This window comes from Betta splendens, chromosome 3 (genome assembly GCF_900634795.4).
Source record: "Betta splendens chromosome 3, fBetSpl5.4, whole genome shotgun sequence".
Taxonomy (NCBI): Eukaryota; Metazoa; Chordata; class Actinopteri; order Anabantiformes; family Osphronemidae; genus Betta; species Betta splendens.
The window spans coordinates 5014833-5039423 of record NC_040883.2 but is presented as its reverse complement, the minus strand read 5'-3'; the positions used below and the strand labels follow the sequence as shown (position 1 = coordinate 5039423).

The 24591-nt window shown below is 48.2% G+C and overlaps 1 protein-coding gene across 1 annotated transcript in view; it reads left to right on the top strand.

Moving 5' to 3' along the window:
- The window catches only part of fto (FTO alpha-ketoglutarate dependent dioxygenase), a 98635-nt gene that overhangs the window by 7932 nt on the left and 66112 nt on the right, over positions 1-24591 (top strand). The window contains exons 2-7 of the mRNA XM_029143554.3: positions 9592-9669; positions 9761-10778; positions 13032-13157; positions 15966-16045; positions 16254-16397; positions 21149-21268. Of these exons, the coding sequence (XP_028999387.1) occupies positions 9592-9669; positions 9761-10778; positions 13032-13157; positions 15966-16045; positions 16254-16397; positions 21149-21268 (1566 nt within the window). The remainder of the gene's footprint in view (positions 1-9591; positions 9670-9760; positions 10779-13031; positions 13158-15965; positions 16046-16253; positions 16398-21148; positions 21269-24591) is intronic.

Genomic DNA, 24591 nt, shown 5'->3' with positions numbered 1-24591 from the left:
AGCTTCAGCAGAGTTATCTGTGTTTGTAAGTCCTTCTGCTGCACTGGGATGACAATAGGGATTAGTGCCAAGGTTCTTTAAACATTTTTTTTTTAAATTTTATTTTCAGGAGGGGGAGAGGGGGCCTCTTATCGGCGTCTCGGCAGGATGCTGCCGCAGCCAGTTTTCCTTGACTGTCAATTAAAGAGGGGATCATTAACTTCAAGGGTATAAATGTTCTAACACTGGTATTACGTTGGGAAGCTAAGTCGCTGACAGATGTTCCAACTTTAATTCTCCACTTGTTTTTTTGTCCTTTAATTAATTTATGTATCACTATTCGGGTTTTAAATATTTTTCCTCCTGTCTGCTCTTTGTTAGCCTGTAATCTCAGTTACCAGGGTAGTCGCAAAGACGATTGGGCCTTGTCACTCGCCGGCGTTTCTTATGAGGTTCAATCGGCTAATGTATTCAATATCATCCAAACTGAAAGGTAAACAGTATCTAATGGCGCGTGTGTTTCCTGCACCGGCTAAATGCAGCGTGGAGGCGCGCAGCAGGAAGGCCCAGCTCCCGACGATGGCGCTTGATAAAAACAAAACAAGCGCCGCTCGCATCTCAGAACGTGTCTATTTTTGGTGGTAAACAAAAGTAGCGCACCACTTTGGGTCGGAAGCTCTGGCGGCGGCGCTCGAGTGGGACCGCTAGTGGCCGCGCAGCCAAAGAAAGGCGCCGCAGGAGAGACGGGAGCGGCATCGGCGACTGAGGCTGTTAATGGGGGGAGTCTCTTCATCCGGCGCTGCTGCCGCCGCCACCACCGCCCCGTTCTCTGGTGACAGCTCCCTCCCTTTGTTCTACCCCCTCGGCCCACTCTCTGCCGGGGATTCGTGACAAGTTTGCGCCGGCTGATCAAACGCCGCCGTGACACCTGATTAGGATATAGCGTGTGTTTACAGTCTTGCACGGCGAGGACCCCCTCTTCTTAGACAACAAGAGGAGACTTCACCTTGACTAATTAAATTTGCACCTGCAACGCCAGCTGTGACAGCCACTGGAGGGATGCATTTATTTATGTCACTCCATACATACTTCCGTGACGTCCGTTGTGGCTGAGTTTGCACTCGCTCCTGTGTTTACCTGCTGTGTGGGTTTCTCCACTAGTCGCCTTTATTGTGTTTGTATCTGTCATGATGTTGAAGGAGTGGGACGGGGGGTCGTCATGGAGACAGGTGATTGTACCTGCAGTTATGGAACTGCTCCACGGGGCACTGTTGAGTAGCAATGAGTGGAGGAAGATGGACGAGAAGATACAGTGGAACCAAAGCGCTAATTCCTGAATAAGGCTGTTAAAACTACTAAATATTTTTTATTTATTTAATTTTTTCTGTTAAGAGTTTGTTGAACTTTCCTAGATGTGTCAGCAGACTAGATGGGAACCAGTTGTGATATCCAGTTGATGCTGACTGGATGTGATGGTGATTGGGTTGATCGGTCGCTCTGTTCTACAGGCGAACTGCGACCAATCGGATGCTGTGGTATCCGTCGTGAGTTTTTTGGGAGCCCTTGTTTGAAATAATGCGATCTGTGTGCCCCCACCCAACCCCCACCCCCCGTCAACGTGCACGTTTAGTCACGCGTTAATGTCCGTACACGTGTTTGTAGACGTCGCGTGCATCTATCTAAATCAGTGTTGAGGGTGTAAAAGGCCGCCGCTAAAGTGAGCAGGGCATCAGTCACCCAGTAGCAGGAGACAGGACCTGGTAATTTGTAGCCCCCCCCGTCTCCCCCCTCTCCCCACTACCACAAACCATCCCCGATCCTTCCTGCCCAGCCCCAAATTGACCAAACTCAACTGTTGGTCATGCTGTATTACACGGGTTAGATGAAGTAATTATTTCTAGGCCACTGACTACAAGCAAGATTAATAGTTTTTGAAACGGCCATAATGGAGGGCTGACCCGTTGTGACATAAGCATTATTTCAAGCTCACCTCCACTCTCATCCTTCTCACCTCTGGGCACCAACAGAGTGTGATTTATACCTGGGCTAATGAGGGGAGGGGACCCGGGGGCCTAGGGCCACCAGCCTGCCAGCGGAGTGTTACAGGCACGTTCCCCCCTCTGAACATGAAGGCTCGTTAAGTGTTGTCATTTTTGTCCACCGTCTTTTACCTAATGGTAAAATTTGAAATGATTGGCACCACCTGAAATGTCCTTCAAAGGACAGAACAACATGCAGGTGTCATTAACCCCGGTGTCCTCGGCCACCTCCCACCTCTGATGCTCTAGAACCTTAAAGACCGGACAAACTGGAATGTTGTCACTAGGTGGCACTTGGACATCACGTTATCAGATGCTCTCCCTCTCACCCCCACAGTCCCCTCCCTTAGGTCCTCCCTTCACTTCCTCCCCTCCGTGTTAAGTACACCTCAGATGTCAGGGTGTTTTATTTTTATTGGATGAGGACAGTGTGTAATGCATTCACCTCCGTTCCTGCCAGCTGTTAAATGCTCCAGAACATGGTCTGGCAAGGCTCCGCCCTGTTAACCCCTCTGATTGGCTGTAATAATTAGCCGAATTGAACAGTAACTATGGCACAGAGTCAACGTTTGGGATGGCTTGCGACTCTTTGATAGGTACTGTACGTGACAGAATGGTTCATCCTGCGCGGGATTAGGCGACATAGCCTCCGACTCAAGTGTGGATTTTGGAGTTTTAACATTAACCCTCAACTTAGACCTGTGCGGGCAGTGGGGCGCCAGCTACTGCGTTTTCAAGTGGCTGCGTTTGTAAACCTCGAGGATGTTAATCTGTCACCATTCAAGCTACTGGGGAGAGTGAGGAGAGAATTAAGCTATTCAATTCCTGGTAGAATATTTCCCTTTGTTCAGAATGAGTGAAGGAAAAATAAATAAAGAAATGAGGTGGCCTCTCAAGCAAGACAAGCGACGTCTGCTCTACTTCAGGATTTGGCTAATGCCAGTATATTAAAGGTATCTGCTGCAGGATTCCAGGAAGACAGGCTGACGGCCGTGTAAACAGCCACAGATAATATTTGGTCTTTAATTTAATATTAATCTCAGGTCACATCATAATGCCAGTTTATCTGGGTCAAAGACTACATGAGGCCTGTCCTAGATGTTCAGTGCACATCTGTTTTGTGCCATATGTTTTTCTAGTGGATTATGTGATGTCTGTATTTTAACATGGCCATATGCTAATGTTTGTTAATGCTTTAGTCACAAATTAGTCTCAGCAAATAATACAAGAGCTTTTCCTTTGTGTCTGTGGTACGAAAACACCAAGTGCATCAACAAAATATCCATTATGTGTGTTGTTTATGGTCTTTTTATTTTGTACTATTTTTATTATGTACCTAAACTCGTTTTAGGTGTTGCAGTCAATGTAGTATAGCAGAGTTCATAGCATAATATCACAAGTAATAATAAGTGTTTTTCCAGGCAACACACATAAGGTTTAACATAAGGTTATAATATACCACATAACTGTCACAGCTGTCAACTAGTTCAGCACAGTCCCCCGATCTTAGCCCCTCGTTTACCCTGGCTCCCGAGCCTTCGGGTCGGATCGCACGTCATCTTCATCCCAGATGAAGTACCAGAGCCGCTGGTGTCAGGAGACGATCTAACGCGGAGCCGAAAGGACACAGAGCTGGGAAATCATCGTCATTTGGAGAGGTTGCCTGTCACATGATGGGTTTGATCAACCCGTGCTGCTGTACACAGAGCTGGGTCTTTGCACCGTCTAACAGTGGTACCGGATTAGAGGCACAAGCCACTTCTACTGTGATCAGTCACTCACACGCGGAGACACGCGGCAGGACCGAAATCCTCCTTGTGCACTTCATCATGTACAGCCTTCATCACAGAGCCTACTGTATGGAAATGAGGAACACCGCTGTTGACGATGATAGTACTGTTCATGCCACTTACTTTAAGCCATTCATATGCATTATTATAGTAACGGAGCTGTATAGTTCAGCTACATCTATACAGGTTTGTACCAGAATGTGTTGGTGTGCGTCTGCCTGACCTGAATGCTACTGATCTGTGACATGTTGAGACAATGGCGGTGTGCGTGAAGAGCCTGGCTCTACACCCCTCAGACACTGTGTATGGCTAAGTGCTATTGAATTGTTTATTGTCACAAATCACAAACCTTTCAATGGCCAGGTGCCACCGTTGTACTCATCCATCCATCCATCCATCCATCCATCCAGCTGCTCTGCCCAGAGCGCCGCGCCGCTCTGCCGAGGCTCTGAGTAGCGCAACGTCGGTCTCCTGAGCGGGGGGGATTTTAAACGCTCCACCTGCCTATCGATCCCTTCTGCCCCGCTGAGCCGGCCGGGCGGAGGAGGAGAGGGAGAGGGCAGGATGCGGAGGGGAAGGGCAGCCCTCCGGTCCTCAGGTCCGTCCTTGACACTGCCTGTGGGACAGGCCTGGAGGACGCCTCTTGTCCTTCCTTCACGCCGTGCATCTAGCCCCCGCAGCAAGCCTGCGCTCCCCCCGGGCCGGGCTGCACTTTGCACAGTCATATTGATTTTGTTTGGAGGGGCAGGAGAAGTGTGGCTGGATGGCGCGGGGGAGGAGGAGGAGGGGGGGGGGGGGGGGTGGAGGAATTGAGGGAGCTTTCTAAAGCACTGACTTCTCCTTGACTGCTCCTCGGGACGCGACAGCCCTGTTAGAACAACTCAGTGGCCCTGGTGCCCTGCTGAAAACTGCTAATCACAGTCTTTCAATCAACACTCTCCTTCTGCTCTTCTCTCCCCTCCCCTCCTCCCATTTTCTTCCTCTTTCTCCTGACTTTCCCCTTGCCGAACAAGACCCCGCCTGAATACCAAGGGACTGTGTCTGCATTAAAACCAGCCATTCCGCATGGAAAACAGCTGACCTCATGAAAGCATGTTGTAATTTGAAGGTGAAAACTAAAAAGGCTTTTTCGATCGACATAATCTTAATGGGAACGTTATGGCCTGGCCGCAAACTAACAGTTAAGGAATAATGGCAAACTGTCCTTGCACACTGGAGCTGCCGGCCAAGAGTTGAGGGAACCGGGCCGTTGTGTCCCGGTACCGTGAGGCTGGTAGTTTGAATACCTGGTGTGTGGACAGCCTTGCTGATGGGCAGGGCAGCTCCTGTGTGTGAAGCTGTGTAGGTGTGTCAGTGTGAAGGAGCCAGTATGTTTCTGATAAAGAGCGCATTCCGTCAATCTCCCCCACAGAAATATGAAAAAGCTCGTGTAGGGCACACGTCCACAGACCTCCGGAAAGTTCTGCTCTGTTCTGCCTCCGCCTCTGTCCGGATTCGACACTCGCTAAAGGTCAGAGTAACATCGCTTTCCCCCCCCCTTGTAGTGTAGATAAGTGCTTAATAGCTGTTGACACCACGGACACATTGAAAAGCGCTTAAACACAGCGGCCATGTGCCAGTCTGGCTTTGTGCATTTGTAAATACCTTTGAGTGATTGATCTGGAAACCTGGGTCTCTCTGTGAGCCTGTCAGGTGCGGTGAGAGAGATGAAGAGTGGGAGAGTTCAATAAACAGACCAGGTCCAGTGACCGAGCCCCCACCCCCCATCCGGTCCTCTGCCTCACACGCATGCACGTGTACTCTGGGATGCCCGGAAGAGTTGCTGCAAGTAAGTACGTGTGAGAAAGCGCGCACATGACTCACAAAGACAGCCGGGCCTTTTGAAGTGCGGTTCAATCGGAACACCGGGTGTGTGTCCGTGCACCTTATCTAGCACGTCTGACATTTTTCAAATGTGACTGGACGCTGATGAAGGCGCTTGCGTTGTGCGCGTGGGTGTGCCGCGTGTGTGAATCTAATTAATGACTGGCGGTGGTCCCCCACAGCTCTGGTAATGTGCTTAGATCAGTGTTATAAACAGGGCGTGAAAGGTCTGCCCAGCACCGGCCCGATAAATGACTGGCCCCTTGTTCAGGTAGATGGATGGAAATGTTCTAATATTAATGATCGAGTCCCCCGCCGACCTGTCGCGAGGTGAAATGAACAACGCAGCCTTCAGCCTCCAACAACAATTAACAGGCCCTAGCCGGCCTGTCAGCCATTTGTCATCACTTACTGCACCTGCGGATCCCCGCTGAACCCGCGCTCAACGCGTCTGTCAATATTTACACAGTGTTCACTTCACTGGCAAAAAAACGCTTAATAGCAAAACATTCATCCTCTGTTATTTTTAGGGATGTGTTTTGTTATTGTTTCTAAGAGCAACCGCTGTTTCTTAGCTTCACGTATTCGATGTGACCCGAAACGCGTCAATGTGTGAAACGGTTTAAAGATTATGTTCTTAATAGCGGCCATAAACATCTGATCCTGTTTCTGTTTGCGCAAGCTTTAATAGTCTGCCTTGCATTAAACACGATTTGCAAATGTAGCCTGGACTTGTATTCGGAATCTGTAAACACCTCTCCGGATAATACAGATTATCCACCGAGTTTTATATCAACAGAAAAGCAGCTGGAAGCAAGTTTCTGTTATTAGGCGTTCCCGGCGACGCGCTCCCGGACGACCTCTGGCTCGCGCGCTCCCATTCGTGTTCATGGGCCGGTCCCGGGCAGGTGTGGAGACCCGGGGGTTACACATTACCGATGCCACCGCTCGGAGGTCAGCTCCCACACATTCCAGTTAGCCATTTACCAGTCCGCCCGGTTAGCCATCACACTGACTCACCCGGCTAGCCGCCGCTGGTGGAACACGTAAACCCCACCAAATGTCAGACGTGAGAGTGCATGAAGCGGACGGGAAGTTGAAAGAGAGACACAACCCCGCATGGCAAATACTGCTGGAGCTGCTGGCCTCCAGCTGCACACGCGCATATTTTAAAAGTTGGTGCGGTGATAAAAACCGGATGTTTAGAGGCACCGGAGTCTGCGAGGTTGGCTTGCCCGTGTTAGCATTAGCGTGTTGCCTCATTGGTGGAGTGTTATGACTTTAAGTGCGTGTCACACACGGAGGATGAAGCGACCCTTGACCTCTGCAGCGCTTTAAGGAACCTACTTGACTCTGGGCCTTCCCTGTAACGTGTTTCCTACATGCGGGACAGACTCCGTGGCTCCTGTGGAATTCCCGTGCATCGTAGCTTGCGAACGCGAAGGTGCTGACGGGCGCGGGCTTCGCACCGGCGTCCCACATTCTCCGATGCCGTGCCACACGGAGCAGGGCGGAAGCGCCTTTGATGCACACAGGTAGCCTGTCTGTTTGAATCCGCTTCGAGGCGTTTTACAGCCGACTTGTCAAAACTGTTGATTCACCGACACTTATGCGGAAGGCCCATTCTGAAATGGGTGTCACACACGTACCAATGGCTCGCAGTTTAAACACAGCTCTCTACTACACAGCTGTCTCCCATCGCATCACATCATTTCTTCTGGGCGGCTCGAGGGCCGGAATTTTGAGTCGGCGTGCTGCTCTTATCTCGCGTTTCTACTTCTTGCCCGTCCTCCACGTTGCATCCGGGCGCATCAGCCCGGTCTAGACCAGCTCCCCGAGATCCGCGTGTCCTCATTCAGCGGTTGTGCCACATACAGCATGTTCCAGCGGACCCTGTGGGGCAGACACGAGTTCGCCTGGAAGCGCTTTTATCCTCGCGGCAGCGGTTATCTGGCTGTTTTGAGCTATTGATGCTAAGCGCTGGACATTAATCTACTCTGCAAGGAACGCTTTGAAGAAAGTGTCCGTTGAATTGTCACAGACGGGGAATAAATGAAATTAATAAATATATGGTACACAGTTTGATATCTGTTATAGGCCAAGATCAAAGCAAACCAATTGAGTTCTATTCTACCTAATATGTTTTTCTGTGATAAACAGTCCGGCTGAGGAAATAATCCCATCAAGGAAAAGAGAGATTAAAAAAAGGAGAAAAAAGTATCAGATATATCACTCAGTGCAGACGGCTGGCATGGCTACCGTGAAGCATTCGCCTTATTATGGGATTATTATGGGATTGGTAATCCCATAATAAGGCGCATAAAAAGGTCTGCGTTCTCACTCAGACCTTTTCTGGCGCTTTGTGGTTTTCCTCCTGGAACCGGGCAGACAGACGCAGCCGTTCTCTGATACTGTGAGAGTCCATCTGCTTCAGAGGACTCCGGTAACTTCTTGCCTTTCTTTTTTCTTTTTCCCGTGGAATTTCGGAGTAGCTTGATGTATTTGACACGTGTGTGACAGCCCTGGTTGTGTGCGATCGGGGGTTGAGGAGCCGCGCTCGCAATCCTGGATGCCGGCTTTTGCAGGAAGCGCTCGTGCTCCGTCTGTGTGCACGGACGCAGTGTGAGAGACACACTTCTGTGCCTGTGTACACAGTAGTGGTTTGCACACTGTGAGCAAAGCATTGTGTAATAACTAGTTACTGTACGTGCGCACACACCTACACTAGTTGTCTGCTCACGTACAGTACAGCTACACACAGATGCACACACACACCGTACAGCAGTAGCCCAGAGCCTCACCTTGATATCCCGAGTTTCTGTCATGAGTTAGAATTTGACACCAATGAACGCGTGTCAGGCTGTCAATTTCCTCCAAACAGCCTTTGAACGCAGTACGGCCATGAATAGTGCATGTTGTTTTGTTTTTTAGATTCCAACTGCCTGCGAGTCTGGTTGTGTTTGTTCCAGAATAACTCGGCAAGGCCCGTACGCTCGCGCGCCGTCCTTAAAGAACACTTCCAGCAGGTGTTGCGTTGTTTAGCCTAAGGTAAAGATTCAGCCCTGAAGATACCTTCACCAGACTGACTCAGATGTGATGCCCTCCCATATTTCCCACCCTCGGTTATTTAGGGCCATCGACTGCTCGTTCTGATCCAGGACCATTTGGAGGACATGCATTTTTTTAATTAACAGGATGCTTTAATTCTCTCTAAACTGTGGTGATCTGGCTGATTCTCTCCTCCTCCTGCTCGTAAGACGTCACGCAGAGTCGCTTTGCGTGTGCACCTGTGGGGAATGAATAGGAAGAGGCACTTAACCCACATGCAAGCAAGAACTCCAGCTATACATACAGTCACACGAGTGCACATGGGAGGCCAAAGAAGGAGGCGGGGTTGGGAAACAGTTGTGAAATTTATTTGAGCGTATAGTTTTTATGCCAGTTGCCGTTGGATTTACAGGTCAGAATGGAATGTGGCCCGATGAAAGCTACTTTGATCCCCACACCAGGTTGACGGTTTTATTGCAGGAGCTCTGTATGGCACAGGGCATCTTTTATAAGCTTGTGAGGGACCCCACGGCAGCCTTCATGAAATCATAAAAATGTGAGACGTCAATGAAAACGACTGGTTACCAGGTTTCTGCTCCGTCTCCGTTCGTTTTGAAAGCGCCGTTTGTTAGAAACGACTATTCGAGGATGGGGGGTTAATTAGCGCGTGATGTTATTGTGCCCTGCAACTGCAGTTGCTTAAGTAATTATTGTAAGTCTGCAACATACTTCAGGTGGATTGGGGTCTGCACATGCTTTGCTGCTAGGAAATAACATCTCATACTCAGATAACGAACACATTCAAACACACATTAGTTAAACGGAGCAGACGCCTGCTGCTGCTCATTTGCCTTTTTTGTTGCATTCCACAGAGGCGGAAGCTACTGCAGGAGTTGGGAGACAAGAAGATCCCCTTTTTAGGACCTTCAAATCGGGGATTTCAGCAGCTGGTGAGTCGACCAGCTGCCTTTAAACTTCGGCTTTAAACATCTACATAGTGATAGTTCGCCAGTACCATAAAATTGTCTCTTTGTTTCCCAGTGGGACTCCAGTTACTCCGGCCTGATTCTAAGGAAATCCTGCTCACTGCCTGCTGAGCTTCATGGCCGGGTGCAGGCGGCTTTGCTCACCCTGAGAAGCAAGGGCTGTCTCCTGAGGGACCTGGTCCGTGTCCGTGACAGAGATGTTTTTACTGCCGTGTCCCGGGCCCTGCTGGGCGAGCCGGGCCACACCTATCGCTATCTGGACACGCGGCTCTTTGCCATCCCCTGGCACAATGAGGACTCAGACGCCAAAGGACAAAGTTGCTGTGACCCTGACTTGAGAGCGGCTTGCAAGGCATTGTGGGAGCTTAACACCTTTTTTTGCTCCGACGTGTTTCAGCTGAAGGAAGGCGACAGGCTAACGCAATGTTTAAAGGGAGAGGTAGAAGTCAAACAGGGTGAGGAGGATGAGACTGAGTCTAAACACAGCGAAGAATCCAAGAACAGTGAAGGAGGGGACTCAGAATCCAGACAAAGTGAGGAGGGGGACACAGAGTCCAAGCACAGTGAGGAGTGGGACATTGAGTCCAAACACAGCGAAGAAGGATGCTCATTGTCCAAACAAGAAGGGGAGTGGGACACTGAGTCCAAACACAGCAGCGAGGAGGGAGAGTCATCCCAGGTGAAGCCAAGTGACACCAGCGTCCCAACAGGGTATGAACATAGTGGAGGGAAATGCCCTGGATGGGCACCCAAGGCCATTGGCGGCACAGATGCCGAACCTGAGAAACCTGTGGTCGAACTAAAGCACAGCTTGTCAGATTATCACATTGAGGACAAGGAGCAACAGGAAAGTGGGCAGGGCTGTTCCCAGCCCAGTCCTCCGCAGGTATGCACTGGTCCAGTTAAGTTCAATGTCACCTTGCTCAACTATATGGACCCGGCTGCCACGAGCCAGCTCAAAGAGGAGCCGTACTACGGCATGGGGAAAATGGCAGTAGGGTGGCACCACGATGAGAACTTGATCATTCATTCACCAGTGGCTGTTTACAGCTACACCTGCCACGATGACAAAGGTAAGGGTCTGAGCTAAAACGGCTTTCCTAATCAGACTGAGCGACAGCCAGAATAAGTCCTTTCACACTGCTGCACTTTAATCCAAAGTATGCCGTGCTACTCTTTGCTTTTTGGCATTTTGCTTCTGAAATTACTTTCACTCCTTCACTTCATATGTCCCCGCCAACTTATCTCTTTGTGGTGGATCAGACGCAGCTAACCTTGTGTGTTGTGGCCCTACAGCAGCGCTGCAGCAGCTGTAGACATGGCCTCTGGTGAGGTAACCATCAGATCCATCTACGCGATAGTGTAAGGGCATTATCAAATGTCATCACCGGCGTGCTGCTGACGGCCTTATCGCCAGCCGTGCGTTGGGAGATCACAGGCGTTCGAGCCTGAGCTCTCAACACGGGCTCAATGGAGCAGTTTAACAAACGGGCCCTTATCGCAAACACTTCATCTCATCTAAATCATTTCCCCAAGAAATGATCGATGTGCAATTATCTGATATGGAATAATGAGCCCTGCTTTGATAAGTGTTCCTAGACTGTACTGTATGGATAATACAATGTCGCCTAATTATGGAGTGTGCACTCTTTCAAGAGCTGATCGCATTTGCTGATTGAGTTGATAGAGAATCTCAGGAAGAGAAGACTTTGCTTTCTGGATCGGGGCAACTGCCAAAGATAAAACCATCATATCCAAAGTTATTTCTTTAAAATATTGTCTTTGTCACTCGTACTGTATGTCTGCTTGGCTTCAGCTTTATGTTGCATACACGATACATCCGCATTACTGTATAATGGACAACTCTCTAACCTTTGCCATAAAAACTATGAATGGATTTTGAAATAAGTCTTAACTATTGCTTGACCAGCTGTTTGCTAGATCATTCCCTGCACTTTCCAAAGATGGAAAGGCTTTCCTCCATTTCCTGTTGGGAATGTAGATAAAGGTGCAGCTGCATTTCAGCAAACACACAGTCTGCATCTGCGTCTTGAAGCTGTAATTTCACAGTATCACACAGGTGCGGCGCCGACCGCTCCGACAGCCCAGCGCACTTTACAACTGGGCTTGTTTAACCAGAAACACCTGCTCCGGAGGCCTGCTCCGATGATTTGTTCTAGGCCGTTTCAACTCTGACCCTGTGAACACGGGCTTCAAACACTACGGTATAACACCTTGCAGTGCTTAGCAGCTGTGTCTTCTCCAGTTCGGAGTAACATGCTTTTGAGAGGAAAGTCTGATCAGAGCAAAGCACTATGGAGATGTGCTCCACTGACTGACTCTGAGGACTTGTACATCCAGGCTAATGAAGTTGTTATCCTGAGGATGTCTTTTTTTTAAGAGGCCTATGTCTGAGAGGAAACAAACACAATAAGTGATAACTTACAGTAGATGCACAGAAACTACATGTTTATATGGCACCGACTTCATTAAAGGGTTGCATCACCTTCCTTTTGCCTCAGACCAGAGGGGTTGTGTTTTTCCCAGCTGCGCTGATCCAAAGGAATCTGCCGCGACTGAGTGTTTTCCGGCACGGCTGATGATCTTCCACCATTCCCGGGGCCTTGGGGAGTGCTGTCATTAGCCGGCTCTGAGAGCACAATGGCTGGAAATTAAGTTACTATTTATCCGTGCTGAGCAAAGGAAAAGGCAGCTGTGGGGCAGAGAGGCCCAGAAAGACTTTAGTATTGATTTTGCTGAGGGGTGTTGGGCAGCCAAGCCAAATCTTGTTTTCTGAGTGTGCCATGTAATAATGGAAGGGGAGAGTAGAACCGGGGAGGTGGTTACAGAGAATGGGTCGAGAAACAGGAATATCATGGGATACATGCTCGCCAATAACACACTCTCACACACTCGCTAAACAAAATAAAAGCCTTTTATCCAACTATTTCCTCTTGCGCAGCATAATGAGAGCATAAAGATCCTGTGCTAACAGCCAATTGACCACAGCAACACGCATCATCTTTGCTCAGCTGCTTTATGGAGACAAAGGCTGGCACTTTCTGTTTGGGTGTGGAATTAACCTTCACCTGTGGTTGAATATATTTTATATCATTGTTTTTGCCAGGGCTATAACTGTCTGTAATAGTTTAATTGCAGATGTGAGCGTGCCTATAATAATAGTGTCCTACATTAGCCTGCATTTGCAGTAATAACACACTTGTAATTTGAGTTCATGTGCAGTTGCGCACCTTTACATTCACATTGGGTGAAAGTGAAATCTGAATATAACTGTAAAATGCAAATGTGATGTGCATGACTGACAGGGGAGAGCAGTGAGGGAGGCAGCGGTGAGAAGGCCTGCTGGAGGATCGGGCTCAAGGTAGCCTGGGACATCCACACACCTGGCCTGATGCTGCCGCTGGAGTCGGGAGACTGCTATTACATGCGAGGTAATAAATCTTGCTCCATAAGCACACACACATGCACATGTAAACACGTTGCACCCGCGACTCAAGCGCAGCCACCACCGTGTGTTACCATGGAGTGTTAGCGTTTGGTGTCCCATGCCAGCAGGATGCACTCCGCTCTCACCTCCGTGCTCTATTCTCTTCTTCTAACTCTCTCCACAGGGTGAATGGGGCTGAGGCGTGCGTGTGTGAGAGGGGTTACTTGGCCCGAACATGGAGCTTTAAGGTTCCATGAAATTGTGTGCATTAGAGAGGTTAGGAAAACCAAATGTTATTTTTTGAAGTCCTGTAACTCAGTGCTGAATATGTCTCTATGGAGGGACAGACAGCGAGCCACAGGGGCGTAAATCATAGCTTAATGCCTTTTGGCCGCAGCACACACCTCCACCCTCCTCTTTTGGGCCCCACAGGCCCTTCCAAGTGTTCGTAATTTCTCTGACTGTGAGGACATTTATCCACATCACAGGAGACGCCTGTGTTCAGATGTACACAAAGTCAGGACCCTCTTTGGATGGATGAGGAGTTTATTAGTTTTATACACACTCTGATTTTAAGTCATAGACACACAGTCTAGTGAATGAACCCTTTGGCTTGGTGAATAATTGTATTTTATATTTAATTTCATATCTTGATGTTAAAGTTGTGTTCTTCTACTTCTGGTTTGTTTAATTCTTTTGCAATTCTTTTTCTTTTTAGTCACATTATAATGGTTGTCTGTCTGTGATGATGTGGAGTACATTGCATTACGACATAATAGAAAAGTGGGGGTAATAGAAAAATGGGTAATAGAAAAATGATACATCTATTCTATTGTTTTTCTTATGTATTTATTTTTATTAGGACATATTTAGTATGTGACTGTGCTCCATTCATTATTAGAATGATTAATTCACTGTGTCACCAAATTGTACAGGGCATTTATTAAACAAAGTCAAACGGCACATTTGGATACAGACCAAATGTAGAAAATAAAATTTCAGTTGGAACCTCATCAACTACCAAATATATCATTCTACTGTATTTATGGGGCTGGCTGTCAAATAGGCCACTTCTACTGTAGTGTTTGTCACTGTAAGAAATCGGATGGTTTTAATAAATTCCCAAAGTCTTTGAAGCTGCTATGTTTTCATCCAAGAGCAGCGATGCCTGTACCTAATATTCAGCTTGACAGGGCTTGAAGCCGACCTCCTTTAGCTGGATAAGATTTACAATAGAACAGTCAGTTTCAGGCCAGCCGTGATAATAGAGTGATGGGCTGTTGTGCAGACCATTCTAATGGGACTTGACTGTCGCGGATCAGTGGGGATTTATGCTCCACTTGGTGAGTACGCCCTTGAGAGGCCAACTGCTGCACAACGATAGTGGCTCACACAGTCCTTGGCCGTCTGTCGCTTTGTCAGGCCACCTGAATGAAATACTTGGCACAATGCACGACCGTATATGCGCCGCTAGAAATTTGCACATGCACGACAGTACACGGTGTCAGACAGGCGGAGGATGTAGTCCTGCGTGTGCACAGACGGAGCACTACCAAGTGTTAAAATATCTTGTACCAGTGTTTTAGTGACACACACACCATATGATAAGTAGTTTTTACACTGGTGTCTAACCACAGACACCATAATGTCTTTTCAGCACCATTTGTCGCTGGCTGGCCCTTTTGAACTGCTAATGCCTGAGCTGCTGGAGGCAAATTGAATCACCATCATTTCCACCCAAATGGAATTTCAGTGGTTAAAAAAGAACAATGCAAGTCTTGACACCAGGCCTGTTCAATAATCAGATTTCCAGCTCCCAATGCACAGGGGCGACTGGAGGAAAGAGTTGACCCAATATATTTAAAAGCCTGCTTCCTGGAAAAGGAGGACAAGTGGCAGCAGGCGCAGGGGTTGAAAGAAAGATAAATATTTATTACAGTTATCGAGTTTGCCTCGACTCCCTCCTGATCCCACTGACGCATCAGACGCGCCAAGAAAAGAGCAGATTGATGGAGATAATTTGTTATTGGATATAAACAGTTTTAAAGACGCAGAGTAATTCTGCCCAGAGACCTAATCCTTCACAATCTCATCAGGGTGAAGAAAACACCGGCAAGTTGTTTTGTTCGCCACCATCTTTTTTTTCCCCTTCCACCAAACAATAATATCTTCCTCCCAAAGCATTTGGCTGTTTGACTTTCAAATAACAGGCATTAGCCAGTGTACTCTTGCTCAAGGCGAGTGTAAATATGCACATGTGCTGTGAATGACAGCTCTGTCGTGGCTAAATTAATTACTGGTATGAGGCAAATAATGGCAGAGCTGGGAAACATCTATACACACAAGGAAACACATGGAGGGATACACAGGAAACAGCAGTAAGGCCTCTGTGTAAAGCTCCTGTGATATTGGACAAATGTTTGTTGGTATGGCTCCTCCATCCTGACAGATTGAGTGCGATCTGGTTTTGTTTGGTAATTAAAATTATAGTACATTGATGCTCATTCTATTGATTGGTGCTGGACCAAGTGCAATCTGTCTGCGAGTACAAGATGATTTAGTTGTCATGTTCCTTCACGTCCTGCTTTTCATCTGTTTTCCTCCTGTAACCAGCTCCCTTTCTTTCTGATTATCTCCGTTCCTTTTTATTAGTATTTCACAAGATCAGAATGTAAATGCTTTCGAGGCTCTTACTCCAGTAGCTGCTTTTGGTGTATTAATATTCTTCTCTGCCTTCACCTCATCTTTGCATCCGCTGGTTTTTAGAGGCCTTGGTGTTCTGACCCGTTCTCTTCTTCTGTGTCTTCATCAGATGACCTGAACAGTACTCATCAGCACTGTGTCTTAGCTGGAGAAACTGCGCGCTTCAGCTCCACACACAGAGTGGCTGAGGTGAGAAGTTTAGGAAAATGCAGTTCGTCAAATCTGGAAAGTGATTTATAGCGTGCCGGCGGTCCGCGGTGGTTTCCGTGCGGCCCTGTTAAACAGCGGGATCACAGTGTGTAACGCATTGGAATAGTCGCGTTTCACCTTTCTGCCTGGTCTCCCGTTCGCCTTCGTGACAGCTCCACTGACTCCATGCTCTGTCCCTTCCTAACAGTGCTCCACTGGGACGCTGACTTACATCCAGTCCCGCTGCCAGGAGGCCCTGTCCAACCTGCACACTGACCCCGAGACGGGCTCCCACCGCCTGCTGGCCCTGCTGCCAACAACGCTACAACACTGCGAGGAGATTCACAATGAGGTTGGAGGGGAGGGGGTGCTGGTCGCTGCCCAAGTGTTTGACTGGGGTTTTAATTTCCTTTGTACCTGAATGGGGAAACTGGTCTAACTGAAAGTGTGAGATTGTGGTGCACAGATTTATTATGGTTTAGTTCACTGTACCCTTTAGATTTTCGCTGGCAGCCTTCTAATAACAGGTTAAAGCTCTGTAAACGGCAGAATGGGAGCTCGCCGCTTTCCCTACCTTCCACTTACCTTGTTGTTCCCACTCCGGGAAGTGCCTTCAATATGAAATCCAGGTTGTTCTCATTTGTCCTGCCCCGTGATGGATCGCGAGGCAATAGCCTCTCCATATGTTATCTAAAGATGGAGTCGTGCCCCTCTCCCCGCCCTCACACCTTTTCCACACGCAACAATGAGTGATGCTGGCTCCGGGTGTTGAGGGATGGCGCGAGGTCAGGGGAGAGCAGCGTGAGCGGCCGTCTGCGGAGCAGCCATCCTCCTGTCTTAGCTCGCCGCAAGCCAGCAGTTAATAAAGCACCTCACCTCTCCCGCCTCACACCCCTGGGCTCAAACGGCACATCCTAGCCGACGCTAGCACCCAGGCACCTCAGCGGGGCTCCGTGACAGATGAGTCTGACGTAAGGTTGTTTAAAGGTTGTAGACAATATTAATTATTCAGCACTGCCAAACAATAGCGCTGTCCGCGTCTGGAGGAACGCTGCGCTAGGTGAGCTAGCAGCACCTGCTAGTTTGCCGCATAGCGCCACAGGATTACCAAGCGTAGGCCCCCGCCAGGAGGCCGGGGGGGGGGTTATTTAGGAAAACAGGAGGCTATTTATAAAATGGCTGGTGTGCGCGTATGAATGCGTAAGCGTTTAAGTGAAGGGGGTGGGCGCTCTCGTGGGCTCAGGCCAACCCCACGTGGCACTCGCAATGATCGATGTGGCCATTTGTTTGGAGTTGCCCACGAGAGCAGAACACCCACTTCAATGATGTATTGTTGGTGGAGTTATTTATGATGGCGTCCCACTTTGGGGCTTGGCGGGTGCATATTGTGCAGGTCGTGTTTGACATGGACGACCGAGGAGCGAACAAGCCTGAGACGCGCCGCCAGCATGACCCGAGCTGAGGCCTGTGGGCCTTTCCTTTACAAAAAAAAAAAAACCCAGAGAGGACGGCGAACGCGGGCGGGCGGGACATCGGCACTGCGGTGCGACGGGAGCTGGTGGAGGTTGACACTTGTCAGTGGATGTGGGCGGGTCTGACGATGATGAAGCGGAGCGTCTGCCATCTGAGTGTGAGTGTTCGGGGACGGGCCGGGATGTCAGGTTGAGGAAGCGGTTGATGGGGGACGCGGACAGAAATGGAGGAAAGTGAAGTTCCCACCTGTTTGTTAGGCACGGCCTCGTTTTAATCTCGCCTCCTGTCTTCGGTGGCGGTGGTGGTGGCGTGGGGGTGGGGGTGGGAGGGGCCAGTCCAACACGGCATCGCCACATGGCCCCTGCGTGCATGTTTGCCTTTGAAATGCTAATCCCACATGCAAACGTCTTATCTCATTTAAAGCCACTGTGTCACTCCCCAGGTGGGTGTGTGACACAGTGCCCTGAGGGACCCCCTCTAATGATGCAAGTCCCCCACAGTAAATATTGAAGGGAGGGACCAGCGTTTCCCACATGCTCTGGCACAAAGTAAACTGGGTGTGTGTGTGTGACCTTCCTGCGTCCTGTTGTCCGGACCAAAATGCGTCCCCAGACTCCCCGATCTTTGTTCGGCTCTAGAACACCTTAGCCTGGTGCGAGTGGGGCTTAGGGCCGCGGTGCGATTGTAGTCGTAAAAAAAATCACTTCTCAAAACACGTTTTTACTTGCAGTGTGTGGTTTGTGCGCGATACTTCCAGGTTTTTTGGTGTTTGTACGGTGTAAGTTTGTTTTAGAAAGTGCTATGCAAATAAACAGCACGAGGGATCAAATGTTGTGAAAGTGAGTGTGTGTGTGTGTGTGTGTGTGTGTGTACACATGTTTCAAGTTTTGTGAATTCATGATACAACCAGCATTCTAATGTGTTGACAGTAGTCACGTTTATGTGAAAGTTTTCCAATGGCAGCTAAAGCTTCATCTGTGGCCTGGGAGGGACACAAGTGTGCACTTTGTATTGTTTCAACGTGTGTGTGTGTTTGCAGTGCGGCCTAGCTTGTGCACGGTAGCATGTCTGCTCGGCCACAGGGAGCTGAGGGGACCGGTTCCTCCCGGCTGATGTGTGAGGAGGCCGGTGTGAAGGTACACACGAGGCGGCACAGTGGAATCGACCCCACTCTCATCAGCTACCACCTCGGGGCTCCGGCCCGGAAATTGATTGGCGCCGCTCAGGGAGCAGCGTGAAGGTGCTGGAGAAAGAAACAAACAAAAAAAAAAGCGCCTCATTAAATGGAGAGAATGAGGCCGCTACCTGGCTTTAACTTACCAAGGTGGGCGGTCGGTCAACTAATGCAGGGCCAACGTGTAGTTAGTGTGTCCATCACCCAGAGATGACAGTGAGTGCCGCAGGGGAGCCACCAGCCGCCCCCCCGCACCCCGGCACCGTCTCAGAGAAAAACCAGCCCTAACAACCACTCTCTCCTGGCGCACACCTTCGATCTGTCTGCCTGGATTTGTGGCATTTAGCCAGAGTTCCCTCTCGGTGATGCTCAGCTGGACGGCCAGGCTGCAAAGGCCACGCGGCCGGCGCTCCCCGCCCGCTTTGCAGGGCCGGGCTCTATGGCTGCCGCGGGGCGGCGCGGCGGGGGACGGGCGGCCATGTCGGCTCAAAGCGGAGACACAGGTTGGTTTCTTCCCGCTAAAGGACAGGCAGACAATCAGAGGGCCGGAGGAAGGGACAGACAAAGGCAAGGGGATGTCCGATATTGGCGCTCGGCGGCTTTGTTGTGCTTCTGAGCAGCGGTGATCGAAGGGGAGCGGATTTGGAGAGTGTTGAAGTGGCCATAAAGGCTGACATTTCTTTGAAGGGTGGCTTGTATGGAGCGACTGAGGGGCCGCTGAGCAGCGCCACTGGCTGTGTTTTCTGCCTGACATGCCCCAGTCCTTGCATGTCATCCCCGCTGTGATCAGGGCCGTTTGGAAGCAAATGGCAGGATGACTCCGTGCACAGCTCGCACTCAGAGCACACCTCCCATAAGTTGTTTGGGCTGTTATTTCTCAAACTTTGTTTTGACTTAACTATAACATTCTAACAATTATTGTTGAAAATACACTGTTACAGAAATAACATCATCCTGCAAAATTATACGACAGCTCAACCATTTTAGTGCATGATCTTTGTATTGTTCTACCATATCCTGCATGACTTCCCCAAGGCCTGAAGCCTGAATTTGGATGCAGCGCTAAAGTTGGTCTGAACCCATTAAGTGCAAATTGGATTTGTCTGAGACTGGGTTAGATGAGCGCTGATCAGTGACTCACCTCAGAATCTGTTCCTGTGTATGGACTACATGTGCGGCATGTATCAGTGGGACAATGCTGTGAAGGAACAAATTTTCATCTGATCCCTTTTGAGTCATGAGACATTTCAAGATGCACTAATATGTTCAAGCCCTGTTGCGGCAATGAAAGGCCCTGCTGTTTCCACCGGCTAACGCTCCGTTAGCAGAAGAGAGCGGGAAAGAAACAAAAAGAGTTTACCAAAGAGGAACAGTCGCTTCCTCAGTCCCAACTGATATGAGACTGCTTTGTATGCAACTGTACTTTGTGTTGTACAGTTGTCTGTGTCAAAATGAAACGGAGTGTGCAGTTTTTTGTGTGGTGATGATGCTTTGTAGGGCGTTTTTGGAGGAGGGCAACTCGCAGTGTGTCACATTTGTGTTGGCGGCAACTGGGGCAGTGTTGTACACACACACACACACACACACACACACACACACACACACACACACACACACACACACACACACACACACACGCACACACACACACACACACACACGCTGAAAGACTCACTTAGACGCAGATAGGCTACACCTGGCTACACGAGGCATCCTTGCGAGGATTAAATCAGCACTTCAAAAGAACAGGAAACAAAAACACTCCCAGTGGTGGAGAGGGGAGCCGCTCTGCAGCCGAGACCGTCGTCGGAGACGGAGCGAGGGAGCGGGAGAGGATGGGAAGCAGGGAGGGGAATGAGCACGGGAGGAACGGGGCGGGGTCTTCAGGTGTGCTGACTGGGAGCGGCGTGTGCGTCCGTGGAAGGAGAGTCACACCAAACCATTCAGTCGTCTGCATGAGAACGCTGAGGGGGCGGTGGTGCTCACACAGATCATCAGCCAACTATTGTTCCTCATGTTATTCAAACAATTGTCAGAAAAAATGATTCAACATATTTTGCAACAGCTTGCTTACGTACACAATAACACACAATAATATTAATAGGGACTTAGAAATGTTAATAATAATAAGAATACATTGCCTTTTATATGTTTACAAGTTATAAAGTTAAGATTTCTCATTAGGAAAATGTTTATAGTATTTTAAAATGTTTTAACACAATTCATTTCATTATTTATGTTTTTTACCTTATTACAGGAATTATGTTCATACTATGTATTATATATATATATATATATATATATATATATATATATATATATATATATATATATATATATATATATATATATATATATATATATATTAGTTAAATTAATATTTTTCCAGTAGTTACTTTAAGCTTTTGCTCATATTTTGTGTGTGTGTGTGTGTGTGTGTGTGTGTGTGTGTGCAGGTGGAGTTCGAGTGGCTGCGGCAGTACTGGTTTCAGGGCCAGCGCTACGCCCGGTTCTGCAGCTGGTGGACGAGACCGATGGAGCAGCTGGAAAAGGACTGGAAGCTCATGGAGACCATGGTAAAGGCAGAGCATTTAAAAGCAATATAGCACATCAGTCTTTATTTAAGTAACTAAAATATAACAAACAATAAAAATGTCCCCAATTATAATGACAGATGTTTTCACTGTAGTTTCTTTGAACCTTTTCTAAATACTCAGCATGTCTTCACTTGTGTTTTTACACACACTACGTACAGTGAATGCCCCTTCTGTCTGACACCGCTCTTCACAAGGGAAGGTGTGACTTAGATTACATGATGATAGATCTTCGAGCTTCTCATCGCAGTGCGTTATTAAGGATGTGTCATGTGTTTAATCGCAGCTCCACAGAAGTTTTATTGGGGAGGAACGTGCGCACACGGCTATTAGTTAGGATGGAATCACTTAGTAATGTCAGACTCATAATTAAACCGCCTTAGTCACTGTTCTGCACCGAGCCTAGAGGCCGCAGGAACACACACACACAACCACACACACACACACACACACACACACACACACACACACACACACACACACACACACACACACACACACACACACACACACACACACACTGAGCAGTGTTAGGGGAGTGTTTTCTTATCTATAGGTGCTGCATGCAGTGCTGTTGTTAAGTTCTCTGAGGTAAATTAATATTTGGCTATATAAATAAATTAAAAAATAACTTGAGTGTTTTTTAGTTACAGAACAGCGATACACTTGGTTTCAGTAATGTCTCCGTCATAGCTTGACTTTTTGAGCGCGTGTGTGTTAAGACCCAGAGCCAGGAAGCAGCAGGGGGCACTCTTGTATCACTGTGGCAGCGGCGGAGGGAACGACCGAGCCGTGCTCCTCTTTCCCCCTCCGCTCTCTCTCTCCGCGCGTCTCCTTATGTCTCCCAGCCTCTCCTGCTGTCTCTGGGAGCTCTCTGTCTCTGTCAGTGTCGAGCGCTGAGCAGTAATCACATCTAATGCTCAGACGGGGATAAAGACAGGGGCTGGAGGAGAACAGCACTGCTGCTGCAGACGCCGCTCGGCTCTAGTCGCACTCGCTCGCTCCCTCTCTCGCGGAGACGAGCAGCCTGGCAGTGAGGGGTGGGTTGGTGCGTGTGGGGAGATCTAGTATACAGGGGCTAAACTCATCTAGAGCTCCACCTCTGGGCCCAGATGAAGTGTGTGATTTGGACCCGTATTTAGGAAAGGGCATCAGTGAAATGTGAGGTCTTTCTCTCTCTCTCTCTGTCGCTGTGTCTCAAACCATATCCGCTGGTGTGTGTGTGTGTGTGTGTGTGTGTATGTGTGTGTGTGTGTGTGTGTCATGCAGAGGATACTTTAACAGTGCGGCCACAGTTTTTTCACAATAAAAGTTACAATGAATACGATAATTAAATAAGGAATATTGTAACACATATGTGAAATTACAATTTCATATATTGCTGTGTATTTTTACAACCCAGCTTAGCTTAGTTTATTTTTGTGTCTCAGATCATGTGCTTATGAAAACATTAATTTTCCAGTCTATATTCTCAGGCTTAATTTGGTTTAATCACGTGGAGGCACATAACACAAAGGCAACTATGTCTTCTGCAGAAACGCACATCGAACGCCTGGATGTAATGATTCACTATTGTGATGAAAGACAACATTATTGCTCTGGCAAGCAATATTTACATACATGCATCGACCTGTGATATGCTGATGAAAAGCACTTTATAGATGTGACTTATAGATTTTTCATTTGGAGCTTTCGATAGCTGTGGCTTTTCTGCAGTTAGATTAAATCACATTTCTCTAAATTACTTTGAGTTATTTAAATTATGTGGCTTCACCCTTACATTCCTTTATTGCATATATTTTACATTTGGAAGCAGCGAATTGACAGCACCGTGTGATTTAGTGGAATACGAGTGACCTGCTGTGTGCGGATGCTGTTTGCCATTTATTTATTTAGATTTTCCCGTTCTTGCCTGCGGAGTATATTTTAATACAGCATTATTTTTTTGTCAAATTTTATATCACCGTGGGTATTTTAAAATAACAAATATATGTCTCTTTAAATAGGGCTTATAAAATGACACGGCGCTGTTTTATACACTCTGCTGTAGCAATAAAACAGCCTATTGTTTTATCCTGCTAAAATAGTAATACAAACAGCCAGCCTTCCTCTCTTTATTGTCATATTTAGCACACAGTGTTGTGGGATGCGCTGGGCTGTGTATGCGTTTGTTAGTCTGTATGAAGAATATTACAATATGGGGGGGACTAGCTTCTGTTTATGGATACTGTCTGTCCCTGGGGCTCCCTCGCTGCCTCCTCGGGCTGTTGTCATGCAAATACCCATCCTTCCATTTGAATGACATTCTGATTAAATAAATAAATATGGGGCAGAAACAAAACAAGTCCACTTGCCTGCTCACCTCTTTTTGGCAAGTTAATGGGGTTTCTGGATGGAAAGAAAAGAAACAAGCCGTGTGGAACTTCACGTGTGATTGTCCGGCACAGGCAGATGTGTGTGTGTGTTTGTGTGTGTGTGTGTGTGTGTGAGCGTGTGTGTGTGTGTGTGTGTGTGTGTGTGCGTGTGTGTGTGTGAGCGTGTGTGTGTGTGTGCGTGTGTGTGTGTGAGCGTGTGTGTGTGTGTGTGTGTGTGTGTGTGTGTGTGTGTGTGTGTGTGTGCGTGTGTGTGTGTGAGCGTGTGTGTGTGTGTGCCTGTGTGTGTGTGAGCGTGTGTGTGTGTGTGTGTGTGTGTGTGTGTGTGTGTGTGTGTGTGTGTGTGTGTGTGTGTGTGTGTGTGTGAGGTTTTCGCATATGAGGACGTTAACTTTACATATCAGTGTGATCAAGGATGCTAAGGGCCTTTCAGACCTGCCTGGCTCACAGCCGTGTTCCCTCCGGAGGCTCCTATCACGGCTATCACACAAAAGGCACATTTCCTTAAACTAGCAACAATGACTAGCTTCCGTCTGACTGACAGTAGGCAGGGAGTCTTGGCTTTATGCAGAATATTTTAAACAGTGGTGTGGTATTTTTTATCTCTCCACTTCGCTGTGGGGGAGAAGTGACAGCGTTGAGTCCGTGAGCACATCACCCTCTTTTTTCTTTCCCCCTGTCCTGTGCATGTGTGTTTGTTTGAGCGTGTGTGTGTGTGTGTGTGTGTGTGTGTGTGTGTGTGTGTCTGTGTGCGCGCGCGCCATTGATGTTAATGTATGCACTCGGCATGACTTTAATTGATTTAGCAGCTCTGCTTGCATCGCACAGCTTTTTCCCTAATTTGTCAGTTTCCTGACTTCTGTGGCTGCTCATCTCACAATTTCAAAAGCCACCGCGGATGCAAAGAGATTTCATTGCTCTCCGTCTCGCTCG